The 13,505-nt window shown below is 39.8% G+C and overlaps 2 protein-coding genes across 2 annotated transcripts; both read right to left on the minus strand.

The window, feature by feature from the left end:
* Positions 1 to 7,937, minus strand: LOC119085703. The gene is made up of 3 exons (XM_037196152.1): positions 5,337 to 7,937; positions 527 to 5,146; positions 1 to 464 (listed from the first exon to the last, which is right to left on the minus strand). Exons 1-2 carry the CDS (start codon positions 7,935 to 7,937, stop codon positions 998 to 1,000), a joined length of 6,750 nt encoding a protein of 2,249 aa, XP_037052047.1. The 3' UTR covers positions 1 to 464; positions 527 to 997.
* Positions 7,938 to 10,963: 3,026 nt separating this feature from the next.
* On the minus strand, positions 10,964 to 11,855 carry LOC119080966 (general odorant-binding protein 99a-like). The gene is made up of 3 exons (XM_037189610.1): positions 11,697 to 11,855; positions 11,391 to 11,589; positions 10,964 to 11,314 (listed from the first exon to the last, which is right to left on the minus strand). The coding sequence occupies exons 1-3, from the start codon at positions 11,733 to 11,735 to the stop codon at positions 11,121 to 11,123; spliced, it is 432 nt and encodes a 143-aa protein (XP_037045505.1). The 5' UTR covers positions 11,736 to 11,855; the 3' UTR covers positions 10,964 to 11,120.
* Between the last annotated feature and the right edge of the window lie 1,650 nt (positions 11,856 to 13,505).

The raw sequence follows: 13,505 nt of genomic DNA on the forward strand, positions 1-13,505 counted from the left end.
AACAGTCCACTTAAATTTCATTTCAATATTAGCATAATTAGATAATCAACCGACCGAAATTAGTCGGAGCAGTTCATCCGCTGAATGAATGCATAATAGCGAGACTATTGTCATAAAGAGGCTGTTGACATCCGATAATGTTCTATTTCACGTGATCAACTGTAATAGTCGGTTAGTCCGGGTGATAAAATCCGACAACGACACCGACCATCTCGCCGACCATAGGACACCAAAATGGTTTCGTCTTAGACAATATCAAAACAAAACCTGCGTCTTTTTTACTCGTCTATCGTTGGAAAGAAAAACAAGATTCGGGAATCAGTTACAACGTAATTGTTGCGAACGGGCACTTATTGGTGCTAAATGCAACTTCTTGTCGGCTGGATTTTAAATTTGTGAGTGTCGTTGAGTTAAAGGAAACGTCACGTCTTGATTTCAACTCTTTAATCAAACACTTCAAATTTCTGTAACAAATTTTCATAAATCGTTAAACTATGTTAACAAAGCTTTTCATTAATTGTCTTACGTTTAGCATTCCTTTGCCGATAAATAACAATTCAGATCAATGCGCGTGCGTGTGTGTGTATGAGCGATGTAACTATAACTAAACATAACCTCAATTAATTCCTGATCAATTTCAATAATTTTTACAAATTCCTTACAGTTCACGATTCGACAGCTTACAACACAGGCTGTTGATTCGTGTAATTATAATGTTCCGCGAACGTTTCGCCTGTAAATCAATCAAACTGCAAATGAAAACCTGCACACTTGGTGCTTCACGAAAAAATCAATTTTTACCTCCTTGGCAAACTCCGCTAGCAACAATCGTTATCTCACAACACAACACACTACGTACTTCGATTAAAAGAAATAATTGATCGATTTGAACGGATCGATTTTACGATTAAATTAAATTTACTTCGAGCTTTGAATCACTTGGCCGTTTTCTAATGAAATCAAAAGAACAAATGTTTTTCCGGTACCACGACTGTCACTAATTTACAGCAGAATCAGGCAATCCTGTTGCTGAATGAAATGGATGTAGATCAGTGTTGCCGGTCATGTGTTGCTGCCCAACATTCCCCTCTCCGTGAATCGACACCATTGAGTCCTGATTGACATCTTCCATGGGCGGTTTCACATCCAAAACGGCTAGCTTCCCAACAGATCGTCGTCGAATTCCTTTAGCTGTTCGCACCATAACTTGCCGCACAATTCCTCTTTTGTCAGGCATAAGTTTCTCGACGATTCCCTTTGGCCATGTATTACGCTCGTTCCGTTCGTCGACTACTATCACGACGTCACCGACTTTGATCGGCTCCATTTGCTTGAACCATTTTGTTCTTTTGGTGAGTGTTGGCATGTACTCCAAGACGAATCGCCGCCAAATATTATTCGCAAGAATTTGTACGGCTTTGTAGGTGTTTCTTGCTAAGTCTTTGTCGGGGAACTCTCCCAACGGTTTTCTTCCATTCGAAGATCCAAGCAAGATATGGTTCGGGGTTAATGCTTCTTCATCAGCCGATTCCAATGCCACGTAAGTCAGCGGTCTTGAATTGACGATATTCTCAGCCGACACGATTAGATTTTTTAACATTTCGTCGTTAGGACATCTGGTTAGCATTGTTTGTTTAAGGCATGATTTGACTGTGCGAATGAGACGTTCCCATACTCCACCCATGTGTGGAGTAGCCGGTGGATTGAATCTGAATTCCATCTCAGAACTAGTGAATCTTTCTGCCAAGTCCCTTTGGTTTATTTTACTGAATTCGTCACGTAGCTCCTTTTCCGAACCGTGAAACGACGTACCATTGTCGCAGAAGACTCTCTTCGGCTGGCCTTTCCTCGAAATGAAGTTGTCGATGGCCATAACGCAGGAATTCGTTTCAAGTGAATGAGTGATCTCCATCCAAATGGCTCGTGTCGTTAAGCAAGTGAACAATAGAACCCATCTTTTTTCCATGATCACTGGACGGTTTCGCGTTTTTCTTCCGTTTCTAACTCTTATCGGGCCAAAAAAGTCTATTCCGACGAAAGTAAATGGTAAAGTATACGCCGCTAATCGCCCAGGAGGAAGCTCGGCCATCTCGGGAATCTTCGGTTCTGCCGATAAATTTTTGCATTTTTGGCATGATGTTCTAATGCTTTTCAGGACCACACGAAGAGCCGGTATAATGAATTTCTGTTGGATTTCATTGAGGACAGTAGAATGGTTGATGTGTTTGTAACGTCGATGATAATAATCCACAATGAGACGAGTAATCCGATGACGTCTTGGAAGGATGATTGGACGTTTCGTGTCGTGCGATAAAACGGTGGCTGCATCGCTTCTTCCACGCATTCGAATAACACCGTCTTCGTCGATGTATGGTGAATAAGTGCGTAGAATACTAGACTTTTCGAAGTCTTTTTGCTCTTTTAGCGGTCTATTTTGATTGTGCTTCATTACCACTATCTCGTCTAGAAAACAATCTGACTGTGCACGACGATACAAGTGATTTTCGGCATCGAGGATTTCCTGTTGTACCAGCGGCCCGAATTGACGTTCTTGTTGTGAATGGCGAACATTGAAAATGAATCTGAGAGCATATGCTTGAGCTCTAACAAGCCGATTCCATTGAGAGAACCTTTCAATGTCGATGATTTGCGGTCGAATGATTTCACGACAAGCCATTGAAAAGCTTGGTCTCACTTCGTTTTCGGTAAAATATTCGATATCGCCTTGGTCTTTGAACCAATCTTCTTCTTTGTCGTACAGGAACTCTGGAGCCTTGTACCAACGAGATGACGAATCCAATCTTGCGATCTCTTTTGATTTAGTTGCCTCATCAGCGACATTATGTTCGGACGGAATCCATCGCCATTCGTTTTGATCTGATGACTCCAGAATTTCACATATTCGAAATGCCACGAACTGCTTGTACTTTCTAGCTTCGGAGTTAACCCACCCCATTACGTTTTGAGAGTCGGTCCAGAAAACTTGCTTATCGAACTTCAACGTTTGACTGGACTTGATACTGCTTGCCAAGCGAGTTCCTAGCACCGCACCTTGTAGCTCCAATCGAGGTGTTGAAGTTGGTTTATTTGGTGCCACCTTGGTTTTAGCACCGACTAAACAACAATCGATACCATCGTCGTCTTCGATTCGAAGATATATTGCTGTGGCATAGGCTTCTTCGCTTGCATCAACGAAGATGTGTAGCTGGATTGAATTTGGCGCATTTGGAGATAACTTTGGCGAGTATAGTCTGGGAATTTGGATATTTTCAACGCTCGGTAATGTTTTGATCCATGCCAACCATTTATTGAAAATCGACGGAGTTACTTCTTCGTCCCAATCCACGTTGCTTCGCCATATGTGTTGTATTAGGATTTTGATGTGAATCAAATAATTAGCCAACAATCCAAGCGGATCGAACACGGACATCAAGGTGCGTAAAACTTCTCGTTTGGTTGGGCACTGTTTTCCAAACAGAATATTCTCGTTGATTCTTGTGAATTTCAATGAGAACGTAAAGCAATCGGTTTCCATGTTCCAAAACATGCCAAGAACGCGTTCGGTACCAAGTTCGACGCTGATGTTCATATTTCTGTTCTCCGATTCGGTATTCTCTCCGATTCTTCGTAGAAGTTCCTTCGAATTAGAGATGAAATTGCGAATTTCGAAGCCACCTTCTTGATGAATGAATTTGACCTCTTTTATTCGTTTTTCGGCAGCATCAACAGTGTGTTCGCTGTCGAGCATGTCATCCACGTAGTGATTGTTGATGATAGTGTTGACTGCTTCCGGGAATTCTTTGATAAATTCGAGTGCGTTTTTGTTCTTTATGAATTGGGCTTGACTTGGTGAACATGTTAAGCCGAACGATACAACCAGCATTACATATACGTCAGGTTTCCTTGATGAATCACCATCTCTCCATAAGAATCGTTGAGCATTCTGATCAGCTTTAATTACTTTGATCTGGTGATACATTTCCTTTATATCACCAATCATGGCTATAAGTCGTTCCCGAAATCTGCGAAGTATATCGGGCAACGGTATGAGTTGATCTGGTCCAGTTAGTAGCACGGAGTTCAGAGAAATTTTCATCACTTTGGCTGCGCCATCCCAAACAATTCGAACTTTCTCCGGTTTCTTAGGGTTGAATGCTGGGAATGTTGGTAAGTACCAAGTTGGTGAATCGCTTTTCGTTTCAAGTTCTTCTGGTGTCAATTTCCTGATGTATCCTTTGTCCACAAACTGCCGGAACTGATTTCGTAGATTGTCCGCGAGTTGTGGATTTTTCGACATTTTAGACTCTAGACATTGCAGTCTTTTTAACGCCATTGGGTAACTGTCGGGAAGTTCAATTCGATCATATTTCCACAGCAGTCCGGTTTCATATCGACCATCTTTTTTCGATGTGGTTGCTTCCATGATCTGCTTCGCTCTTTGTATTTCGTTCGATTCCAGCACAGCGTTCGGGATTTTCACATCCAAGTTTTCGTTTAAGAAATATTCTTTTACCAACTGATGCAATTTGATGTCATGAGACTGGCATTCACACATGTTCATGCTATACTTGCGTTCCAGTTGGTTGTTTTGGTCGTAGCTCGGGCCTTGAACTACCCAACCTAATCGAGTTTTGCACGCCAATGGTTCCTTTACATTTCCTTCGATCGTTTTTAGCGAAACAGTTAAACGGGAATACTGTAGGCCAATTAACATCCTCGGTTTTACCGACTCGTATGTAGTTATTGGAAGGCCACGAAGATGTTTATACTGATCAAGCCACTGTTGTGAAATCGACTGTGTCGGCAAATGTAGTTCCTTAACTGTTCGCACATTATCCAATTCATACTGTTCGGATCCATTAAAACGTCCAGAGATTCGCACCGAAACTGTTTTTGATTCCACTGAATGGGTGTACCCGAATGCCCAATCTACACAAATTGGAGCTGACGTGCCCTTTAAATTCAATTCATTGGATAGACTAGCTTCCATTGTAGTCATATTTGATCCATCGTCCAGATATGCGAACGTATGAATAAATGTTTGTTTGCCGAACACGGTAATTGGAACTATACGAAATATATCGATACGGTCGTTCGGTCTGGATACGGTGTTGTTTGTGTGACTTGCATTTTGTGCTGAATTTATCTGGTGAGGTTTTTTCACCATTTCCTTGATTACTATTGACGTTTGGTGTCTCAGACGGTTTCTCCGGATTGTGCAGCAATGTATGGTGTTTAGCTTTACATCCCTCGACCTTGCATACCAAATTAGACCGACATCGAAAGAAGTGATGACCACCCAGGCATCGAGTACACAATTTGTTCTCTTTGATTACGAGCGATTTATCGCTACGATTCATCTCCTTGAATTTGTTGCAAGTAGAGAGCTTCGAGCAGGAACTATTGTTACAAGCAGGACACGTTTTGAACTTTGTGGCTGACTGGTAATTCGATTTCTCTGATGTGTTCTCGACTTGTGTGTTGACGTATGTATTTGGCTTCGTTGAACTTGGATTTGGTTTAGCTGAACTTTGCTGATCTTTTTGTTGTTCTTTTTTCTTCGAACTGGTTTTGATGCTTCTTCGTACTACAAGACTAGCCGCTTCGGCGATCTGGCTCAGCCAGTCTCCAAGAACCCCAAGGTCAGTATAACCTACAGCTTGCTTGTGATAAGCCCACCTCAATTGCATTTGTGCTGGAAGCTTGTCAGTGATTGCATTGATCAAAGTTGGATTTCGTAAATGTTCCATAACGCCAGTATTGCGAATCGAATGACTTAGGTTCTTCACTTTGATCGCAAATTTCAGGATTGATGCCAAATCATCATCTTTCGGTGCCTGTTCCTTATGAATATCGGTAATCATTTTGTCGATAATTATTTCAGGCCGACCAAACAATGAGAACAGTGTACGAATAATCTCAGGTACCGCATCAGCGTGTACTAACAGGCTGCGAACAGCTTCCTCAGCATCTCCTTTTAAAGCTTTCTGTAAACGACCGAGGTTTTCACTATTGTTGTAACCACATACAGTAGTGGAATTTTGATAGGCACTGAAGAACTTAGTCCAGTCCTCTGCATCACCATAAAATATCGGTAAGTCTCTCGGTACGACTTGACGAGAAGCGATTTGTTCTGCAGTTAATTGTCTGACGCCACCGGGATTTTGAATCATTTGTGAATTTGGCGCTGCAGCTGCTGTGTAGTAGTGTGGAGCGTAAGGGAGATTCATCGCGCCAGGGTAAGTAAATCTTTGGTTGGATTGATAGCCAGCGTCTGGTACTGGTGAATTATTCATAGAAGCAGCCTGAGCAATTCCAGGTTGTTGCGTTGTACTCGCTGACGTAACCAAATGTTGATTATAGTAGACTGGCTGGTACACTGGATGAGTTACATGCGGATTCGATGTATATGGCTGATAGACAACTGGTAGTGGTTGATTTGACAACGGATGTATGTATCCCGTGCCAGTTTGAAAATTGCTGGACATTATGGGCTGGTGGGTCAACGTATTTGATGTATTCATTTGCTTTGTAGCTGCATTTGAAACATTCGATGCCACATCTGTGGTGTTAATGACCGTTTGGTTGTTAGTTGGCGCTGACATTACGCCTGTTGAATGAGAGTTCGACGCAAACGACTGTTGTTGATTGGTCAACTGAACACTATTCGATGCTACTGGTTGAGCTTGACTAATAAAATTTGCTGTACAAGTCGGTGGCTGATTCGTAACCACTGTTTGATTTTGCACTGGACTGTTCGGAGGTTGATTGGCACTTGAAGGCACGGACTGGTTCTTACTCGAATTTGGTTGAGTGTTGACTTGAAACGTTGACTTGGGCGGATCGTTCTGCGTTACTTTCGGTATCGTAACGGTGTTCTGCTGTGTAGATTGAACGTTGATGTTCGGATGTGTTCTTTGAGTGTTCAAATTTGTGGGACTGTTGCCACTAGTGCCGATTGCCGAATCGCTTCCAATATCCTCGATGGTTGGTACTGGATCGTCCATAGGATTAGCAATTTGATCTTTCGTTTCCTTAACGATGTTCGTACTGTTCATGTCAGGTAAATTTTTTGACTGCCCAATCGCAGGATAAGGATCATCCCGGTTTTCGTTAGCATTAATGCCCATAAACGGAACGTTTTGTCTCCAGCGCTGGATGTTTTCGTTCTGATCTTCACCTAACAAGTCGTCGAACCCATCGTAACTTAAGGAATCGTCCGAATCCTGTTCCAAAATGGAATACTTCTTGTCCAGAAACTGCTTGTTCTTCAGTTCACGCCGTTTCCGATCTTCTGCACGTCTTTCCATCTCCTCTCGTTCCAACTCTTGATCCAATTTTCGCTCTTCTTCTAGGCGTTGCAGCGCTAGATCTTTTCTGCGAGCTGATGATGTAGACGACTTCGATCTATAAGAACGGGCACGATTTGGATCGACGTTGATTTTTGGAGGCGTTAGAGGAGTTTCGATGTTTTGTATTTGCTCGTTAGCCACTGTCTGACTCGGTTGTGGCAAGGTAGGATTAACTACGTCCGTTGCTGGAATTTGTGCATATGTCACGTTCGGAGGATTTGCAGTATATTCTGTGTTGCTTGGGGCAGCAACTTCCGTTTCACTAGTCAAGGCGATGAGTGGCTCTTGCTTATTTTGTTGGCACTTCCCACAAAACCACTCATGATTGGCAATATCACTGGTTACGTTGACACAAGCAAAGTGTGACCATAAGGTACACGAGTCACAGCAAACTTTGTCGCCTTTATCGGTGATATTGCACACGTCACACTGATACATTGACTCATCAGCTGCGACGGATGTTGTGTTTGCTGTCTGACTTGTTGTTGGTGGACTTCTTGATGTTTTGCCAGAGCGACCAGCAAAAGGAGGAATCGTAAATGTAGATCTGGTTGCTTTTGGTATTGCTCCTTTACGCTTATCCATTGCGACCAAATGACTTCGAAAAGTTGATTATCCAAGTGTCAATCCAAGTTGATCCAAAATAAACAAATTTGAAGAATGTTGCGAACGGGCACTTATTGGTGCTAAATGCAACTTCTTGTCGGCTGGATTTTAAATTTGTGAGTGTCGTTGAGTTAAAGGAAACGTCACGTCTTGATTTCAACTCTTTAATCAAACACTTCAAATTTCTGTAACAAATTTTCATAAATCGTTAAACTATGTTAACAAAGCTTTTCATTAATTGTCTTACGTTTAGCATTCCTTTGCCGATAAATAACAATTCAGATCAATGCGCGTGCGTGTGTGTGTATGAGCGATGTAACTATAACTAAACATAACCTCAATTAATTCCTGATCAATTTCAATAATTTTTACAAATTCCTTACAGTTCACGATTCGACAGCTTACAACACAGGCTGTTGATTCGTGTAATTATAATGTTCCGCGAACGTTTCGCCTGTAAATCAATCAAACTGCAAATGAAAACCTGCACACTTGGTGCTTCACGAAAAAATCAATTTTTACCTCCTTGGCAAACTCCGCTAGCAACAATCGTTATCTCACAACACAACACACTACGTACTTCGATTAAAAGAAATAATTGATCGATTTGAACGGATCGATTTTACGATTAAATTAAATTTACTTCGAGCTTTGAATCACTTGGCCGTTTTCTAATGAAATCAAAAGAACAAATGTTTTTCCGGTACCACGACTGTCACTAATTTACAGCAGAATCAGGCAATCCTGTTGCTGAATGAAATGGATGTAGATCAGTGTTGCCGGTCATGTGTTGCTGCCCAACACGAACATTGATGAAAGACTACCATTTCGACCAATTTAAAAAGGGTAATTTCATTTTTTTTTGTTTATAGTCATTTTCAACTTCTCTTACTCATCCGATTGTCTTGTACCTCAATGACGACCTCAATGATCACAGAATTACTACGTAAAATATTCGACATTGACCATGACCATGTATAAATTGTCAATTCCCCACATTGAACACAGTGTTTAAATCTCGCGTAATTCGTTTGGAATTAAAATAACCTTCAAAACGAACTTACTCAATACATAATACTAATAGGATTTAGAAACATTTACCATTAACTCATGCTGATCATTTTGTTCAACAACAGGCAATGCAATGCACTTTCATTTCATTTGTGTAGAAAATATAAAAGTTCCGTTGATAAAATTCGATGTTGATGTTGACGACAATAAATGTTTTTCTGGAATTTTATGATACGAAATTACAACTGAATTGAATAATGTTGGAAATCGACTGAGAAATCTAGAAAAACTGGACCTCGATATGGATTTCAGGAAGCACAAAAATACATTTCTTTGAATGCTTCTATGGCATCGGGGAATCTGGCCCTCGCGATCATAGTATGCGTCCTTTTACTACATGTAACAAAAAGTCATGACTGTGCCAGATTCGCCCCTTAGAGGTGAATCTGGTACACCATCAATTTTTATGGTGTGCCAGATTACCCCATGTCGACGTGCCATGGTATTATTAAAAGTTGGAGAGGTCGAACTGATTAAATAGTATATTGTGTAAAAAGGACCAAAAAGGTGTGTTTTTGACCCAGGTTGTGGATCGGAGTCCGAGGACGTATTCGCCACATTCCGAAAAAAAAAGTTGACGAAAGAGTGAGAAAATTTGTTCCCGTTTTGTCTCTCTCTCTCTCTATCGTTAGAGAATGGAACGTTTTTGGTCCACCTGAATATCTAGAACAATATATGTTACTCCGCTGTACCCTCGGCCGTATTCACCACCTAGGTCAAAAACACACCTTTTTGGTCCTAGTTACATAATATACTAATATCGGTACATTTTGCCCAAATACTCAGCTTAATTGCTCATCATTCACTAATACCTTTCCCTTCATATTCATTGTTAGCGATGTTTTATGAATATCAAATATCACATTCCGACACAGTCTTCTTAACGGAAACCTTATCGAACTGTGATTAATTTTCGTGAGATTCCGTCTCCATATACAGAACTGCGCACAATGTGGAACAAAGAACAAAGCCTTCAAATTACAAAATCTTTAATAAACCTTTCATTACTGCACATCAATGACACATTTTGTTCATTTCACTTCCAGTCAGCATCAGTGTCTGGATTCTCAGAACTATCAGCTGCATCATGTCCGGCTGTATTGCCCATGTCAAAGAATTGATTTTTGTTCATGTTTTCCAGAAGGGACACCAACAATCTTTTATTTATTCGATCTGTTTGGGTGATTTCACGAACGGGTGGTGGTTCTTCCGTTACGGTGTCAATAGTTGTTCCCGTTTGATCAACAGTGCTTTCTAATTCTTTACCTTCATCCTTTGGTTCTGTGTTTCGACTACCTTCTGATGGCATTCTGCGACACTGTTCTGTTTGTGTGGTTATATTATAGCAACGAATACGATGTACGAATTGAACGATAAATACTGAAATTCCAATGTTATTGTTTTAGTTCACCATGACTACTGTGACAGCACAAAAACATTATACTTTTTTCGTGTGGTAGTCGTGCTAGTCGTGCCTGGTGTTTCATCGCGAAGACTGTGTGTTACACACACATGGAACGCATTCATTTTCTGCGCAGAATTTTCGAAAAATGCTCGGCTTTAGAAACTTGCACAAACATCTCTTGATGAGAATAGTCTCAAGCCGGTTCTTTTGTTCTAATGTAAATTTGGTTTGTACTCATCTCTTAAGCTCAAACGAGCTACTCTGAGTTGCTCTGGTCGACAATTATGCATTATTTCACATTGTATTACGATTTTCACCACAGGCACAGGCTAAACAATAGAAAACACAGTACAATTGTAGATGGCAGCAACGCAAAATTGTTCGTGTGCTTTCTGCTTTATCAACAAAATGACGATGAGCTAGTGTTCACTCAACACTAAGCGATGATTTTAACAAACGATGGTTATACTTTTTGTCGAAACGCTAGCCAGACTTAAAAGGTTAAATACGAAATAAGAAAATCCTTTTGTTACATCGAGTAAAAATTTAGTTTACTAAAAATCTTTAATTGAAAAACATTAACACTAAAATCTCACTATTTACGTAAACAAATTCATGAACAGCATACGATCATCAACAGTAGAATATTGCGGATTCTTTTACGGCTTGCACAAAAAGCTAACTCCTTATGCTGGCTTCTTCAAACTTGTCTGTACGAGTGGTAGATTTTCAGCGATGAAACACTTCATACCTCTGAATGCCCAAACAGCAGCCGAATCTTTGTTTTCATTTTTATCGGCGCATTTTTCAATTTTGGCCTTAACTTCATCTTTGTTCTGGTTTTGTCCCAATTGCAACACTAAGTGGTCAACGTTGAATCCTGGCGAGTGCATGCGAGAAAGCGATGAATCAGAATTTTGTTTTTAAATTATTTACCGCAATCCGCTAGATCTTACCGGTCTTATCGTCGAACAGTCCCATTTTGTTGAAGATGCAGTTGATGTAGACGTGAGTTTTTTCGTCATCTGGGAAGTTCCAGCTTTTGTATTTGGCTATTTGTTCCGGGGTAATTCCATGTTCAGTAACACACACTTCACGGTATGATTGAAGATTTTCAGCGGTTTGTATTTGCCAGTGGTCATGGTCGGCATAGACCTAAATGAGTATAGAATTTGATCACTTAATGGATTTTTTTTTTGTCCTTTTGGATCAATTCTGACGACCAATATATTTAAAAAAAAAATTTAAGGAAGAGTACTCACCACAGTAGCTAGGAGTACCGAGAGAATCAAGTATTTCATTTTACAAACAAATTTGACACAAAAATCTGATTTATCACCAACGGTCAGCTCTAGTCAATGAATGAAAATAAACTGATACTGGTCATCGGAATCCTCTTCCATTTATATGCACCATTCTGAATGAACCAAGAAAAAAAAACTTTCCATCTCTAAATATTGAAATTGATTTATCACCACTAAAGTGCAAACAAACAAACAAACCACAGATCCGAAAAGGTGCTTTTCAGAATTTCTCAATGTATCAAGTGTGAGTACACAAAACAGTCCACTTAAATTTCATTTCAATATTAGCATAATTAGATAATCAACCGACCGAAATTAGTCGGAGCAGTTCATCCGCTGAATGAATGCATAATAGCGAGACTATTGTCATAAAGAGGCTGTTGACATCCGATAATGTTCTATTTCACGTGATCAACTGTAATAGTCGGTTAGTCCGGGTGATAAAATCCGACAACGACACCGACCATCTCGCCGACCATAGGACACCAAAATGGTTTCGTCTTAGACAATATCAAAACAAAACCTGCGTCTTTTTTACTCGTCTATCGTTGGAAAGAAAAACAAGATTCGGGAATCAGTTACAACGTAATATTGAGACATCATTAACAGTCTTTTACGGTATAGCAGGCATAGCTGCCAAATAGAGTATTATTTTTTATGAAACGGTTTATTGTCATGAAGAGCCTGTTACGGCTCTGAAAGTTGGTTAAAACCTCCCAACTGGTTTAGAAATGGGAAATTATGCACGAGTGAATTCTATCCTGGTCTACCATCCGTTCAGAAATTAAATTAAATTGATTCAATACTGATAGTAATTCGTGACGATATCTTTATGTTCATTGGTTAAGTCAATGCACTTCAAGTATGAGTGGCACTATAAATAAAGTACTGAAACTTGACAGTGTGTCACACAATTTTAAAACACTGTAAAGAACCACGTTAAACAAAATAGTACTCTATTAGGCAGCTGTCGAATATGATCAGTTTTGCTTGAAGTGTGTTAGTTAAGTTCATACCCTAAAAAACTACGTTAATGTCTATTGCTTTCAACTTATTGATTAAAACAGAGTATGGCTAAGTGTACATTTTCGTCACAAGTGAATTGATTCTGTCAGACTAATCCAAACAAATTTATACTATCCGTTCAATCAACATTTTTAAAATTGACCATACACTCACTGACTAATAAGATAAAATTTGCATAAAATGATAACAGCAAAAAAATCTGTTGGACAAGAGGTCACAATGGTATCAGACAATAAAATTTTCCTAATTTACTTAGCATGACTACCAATTGAAACTATAAGAAATCGGCTATTGTGTTGATTTATAGTTAGTTTTTTTCTTTGCAAATTTTATTATTGCAGGACCCATACATAGTGGATGATGATGATGATGGGTGTTTAAGTGTTTAGTGCAAGCAAAGGTTTAGTATGAATTGAACAATTTACAATCGTCGAGACAAAAAATTATTCTAAAGTGTAACATGTGATATGTACATTAGTTGATTGAGATGTTAGGGCAATTGGTGTTGTGGTAGGTGTTTTTCCACATTTTATGTTTTTGACATGTACTTTCCGCCGAAAATGTTGGAATATTTATTCTAATTAATTCTTAATTACATACTAAATGCGCAAAAAAAGACTGCTCACAATAATGACGGTGTCGGGGAATCTCGCACACGCGATCATAGTATGCGTCCTTTTACGACATGTAACGAAAAGTCATGACTGTGCGAGATTCACTACTTAGAGGTGAATCTCGCAC

Source organism: Bradysia coprophila, chromosome X (genome assembly GCF_014529535.1).
Source record: "Bradysia coprophila strain Holo2 chromosome X, BU_Bcop_v1, whole genome shotgun sequence".
In the NCBI taxonomy this organism is placed as follows: domain Eukaryota; kingdom Metazoa; phylum Arthropoda; class Insecta; order Diptera; family Sciaridae; genus Bradysia; species Bradysia coprophila.

Coding starts and splice junctions, on each gene's coding strand:
- LOC119080966 (XM_037189610.1), bottom strand. CDS start 11,735: ATGAAATACTTGATTCTCTCGGTACTCCTAGCTACTGTG. Junction 11,590..11,696: donor CGGTACTCCTAGCTACTGTG/GTGAGTACTCTT, acceptor ATACTCATTTAG/GTCTATGCCGACCATGACCA. Junction 11,315..11,390: donor ACTGTTCGACGATAAGACCG/GTAAGATCTAGC, acceptor TGCACTCGCCAG/GATTCAACGTTGACCACTTA.
- LOC119085703 (XM_037196152.1), bottom strand. CDS start 7,937: ATGGATAAGCGTAAAGGAGCAATACCAAAAGCAACCAGATCTACATTT. Junction 5,147..5,336: donor ATCGTAGCGATAAATCGCTC/GTAATCAAAGAG, acceptor AAACCTCACCAG/ATAAATTCAGCACAAAATGC.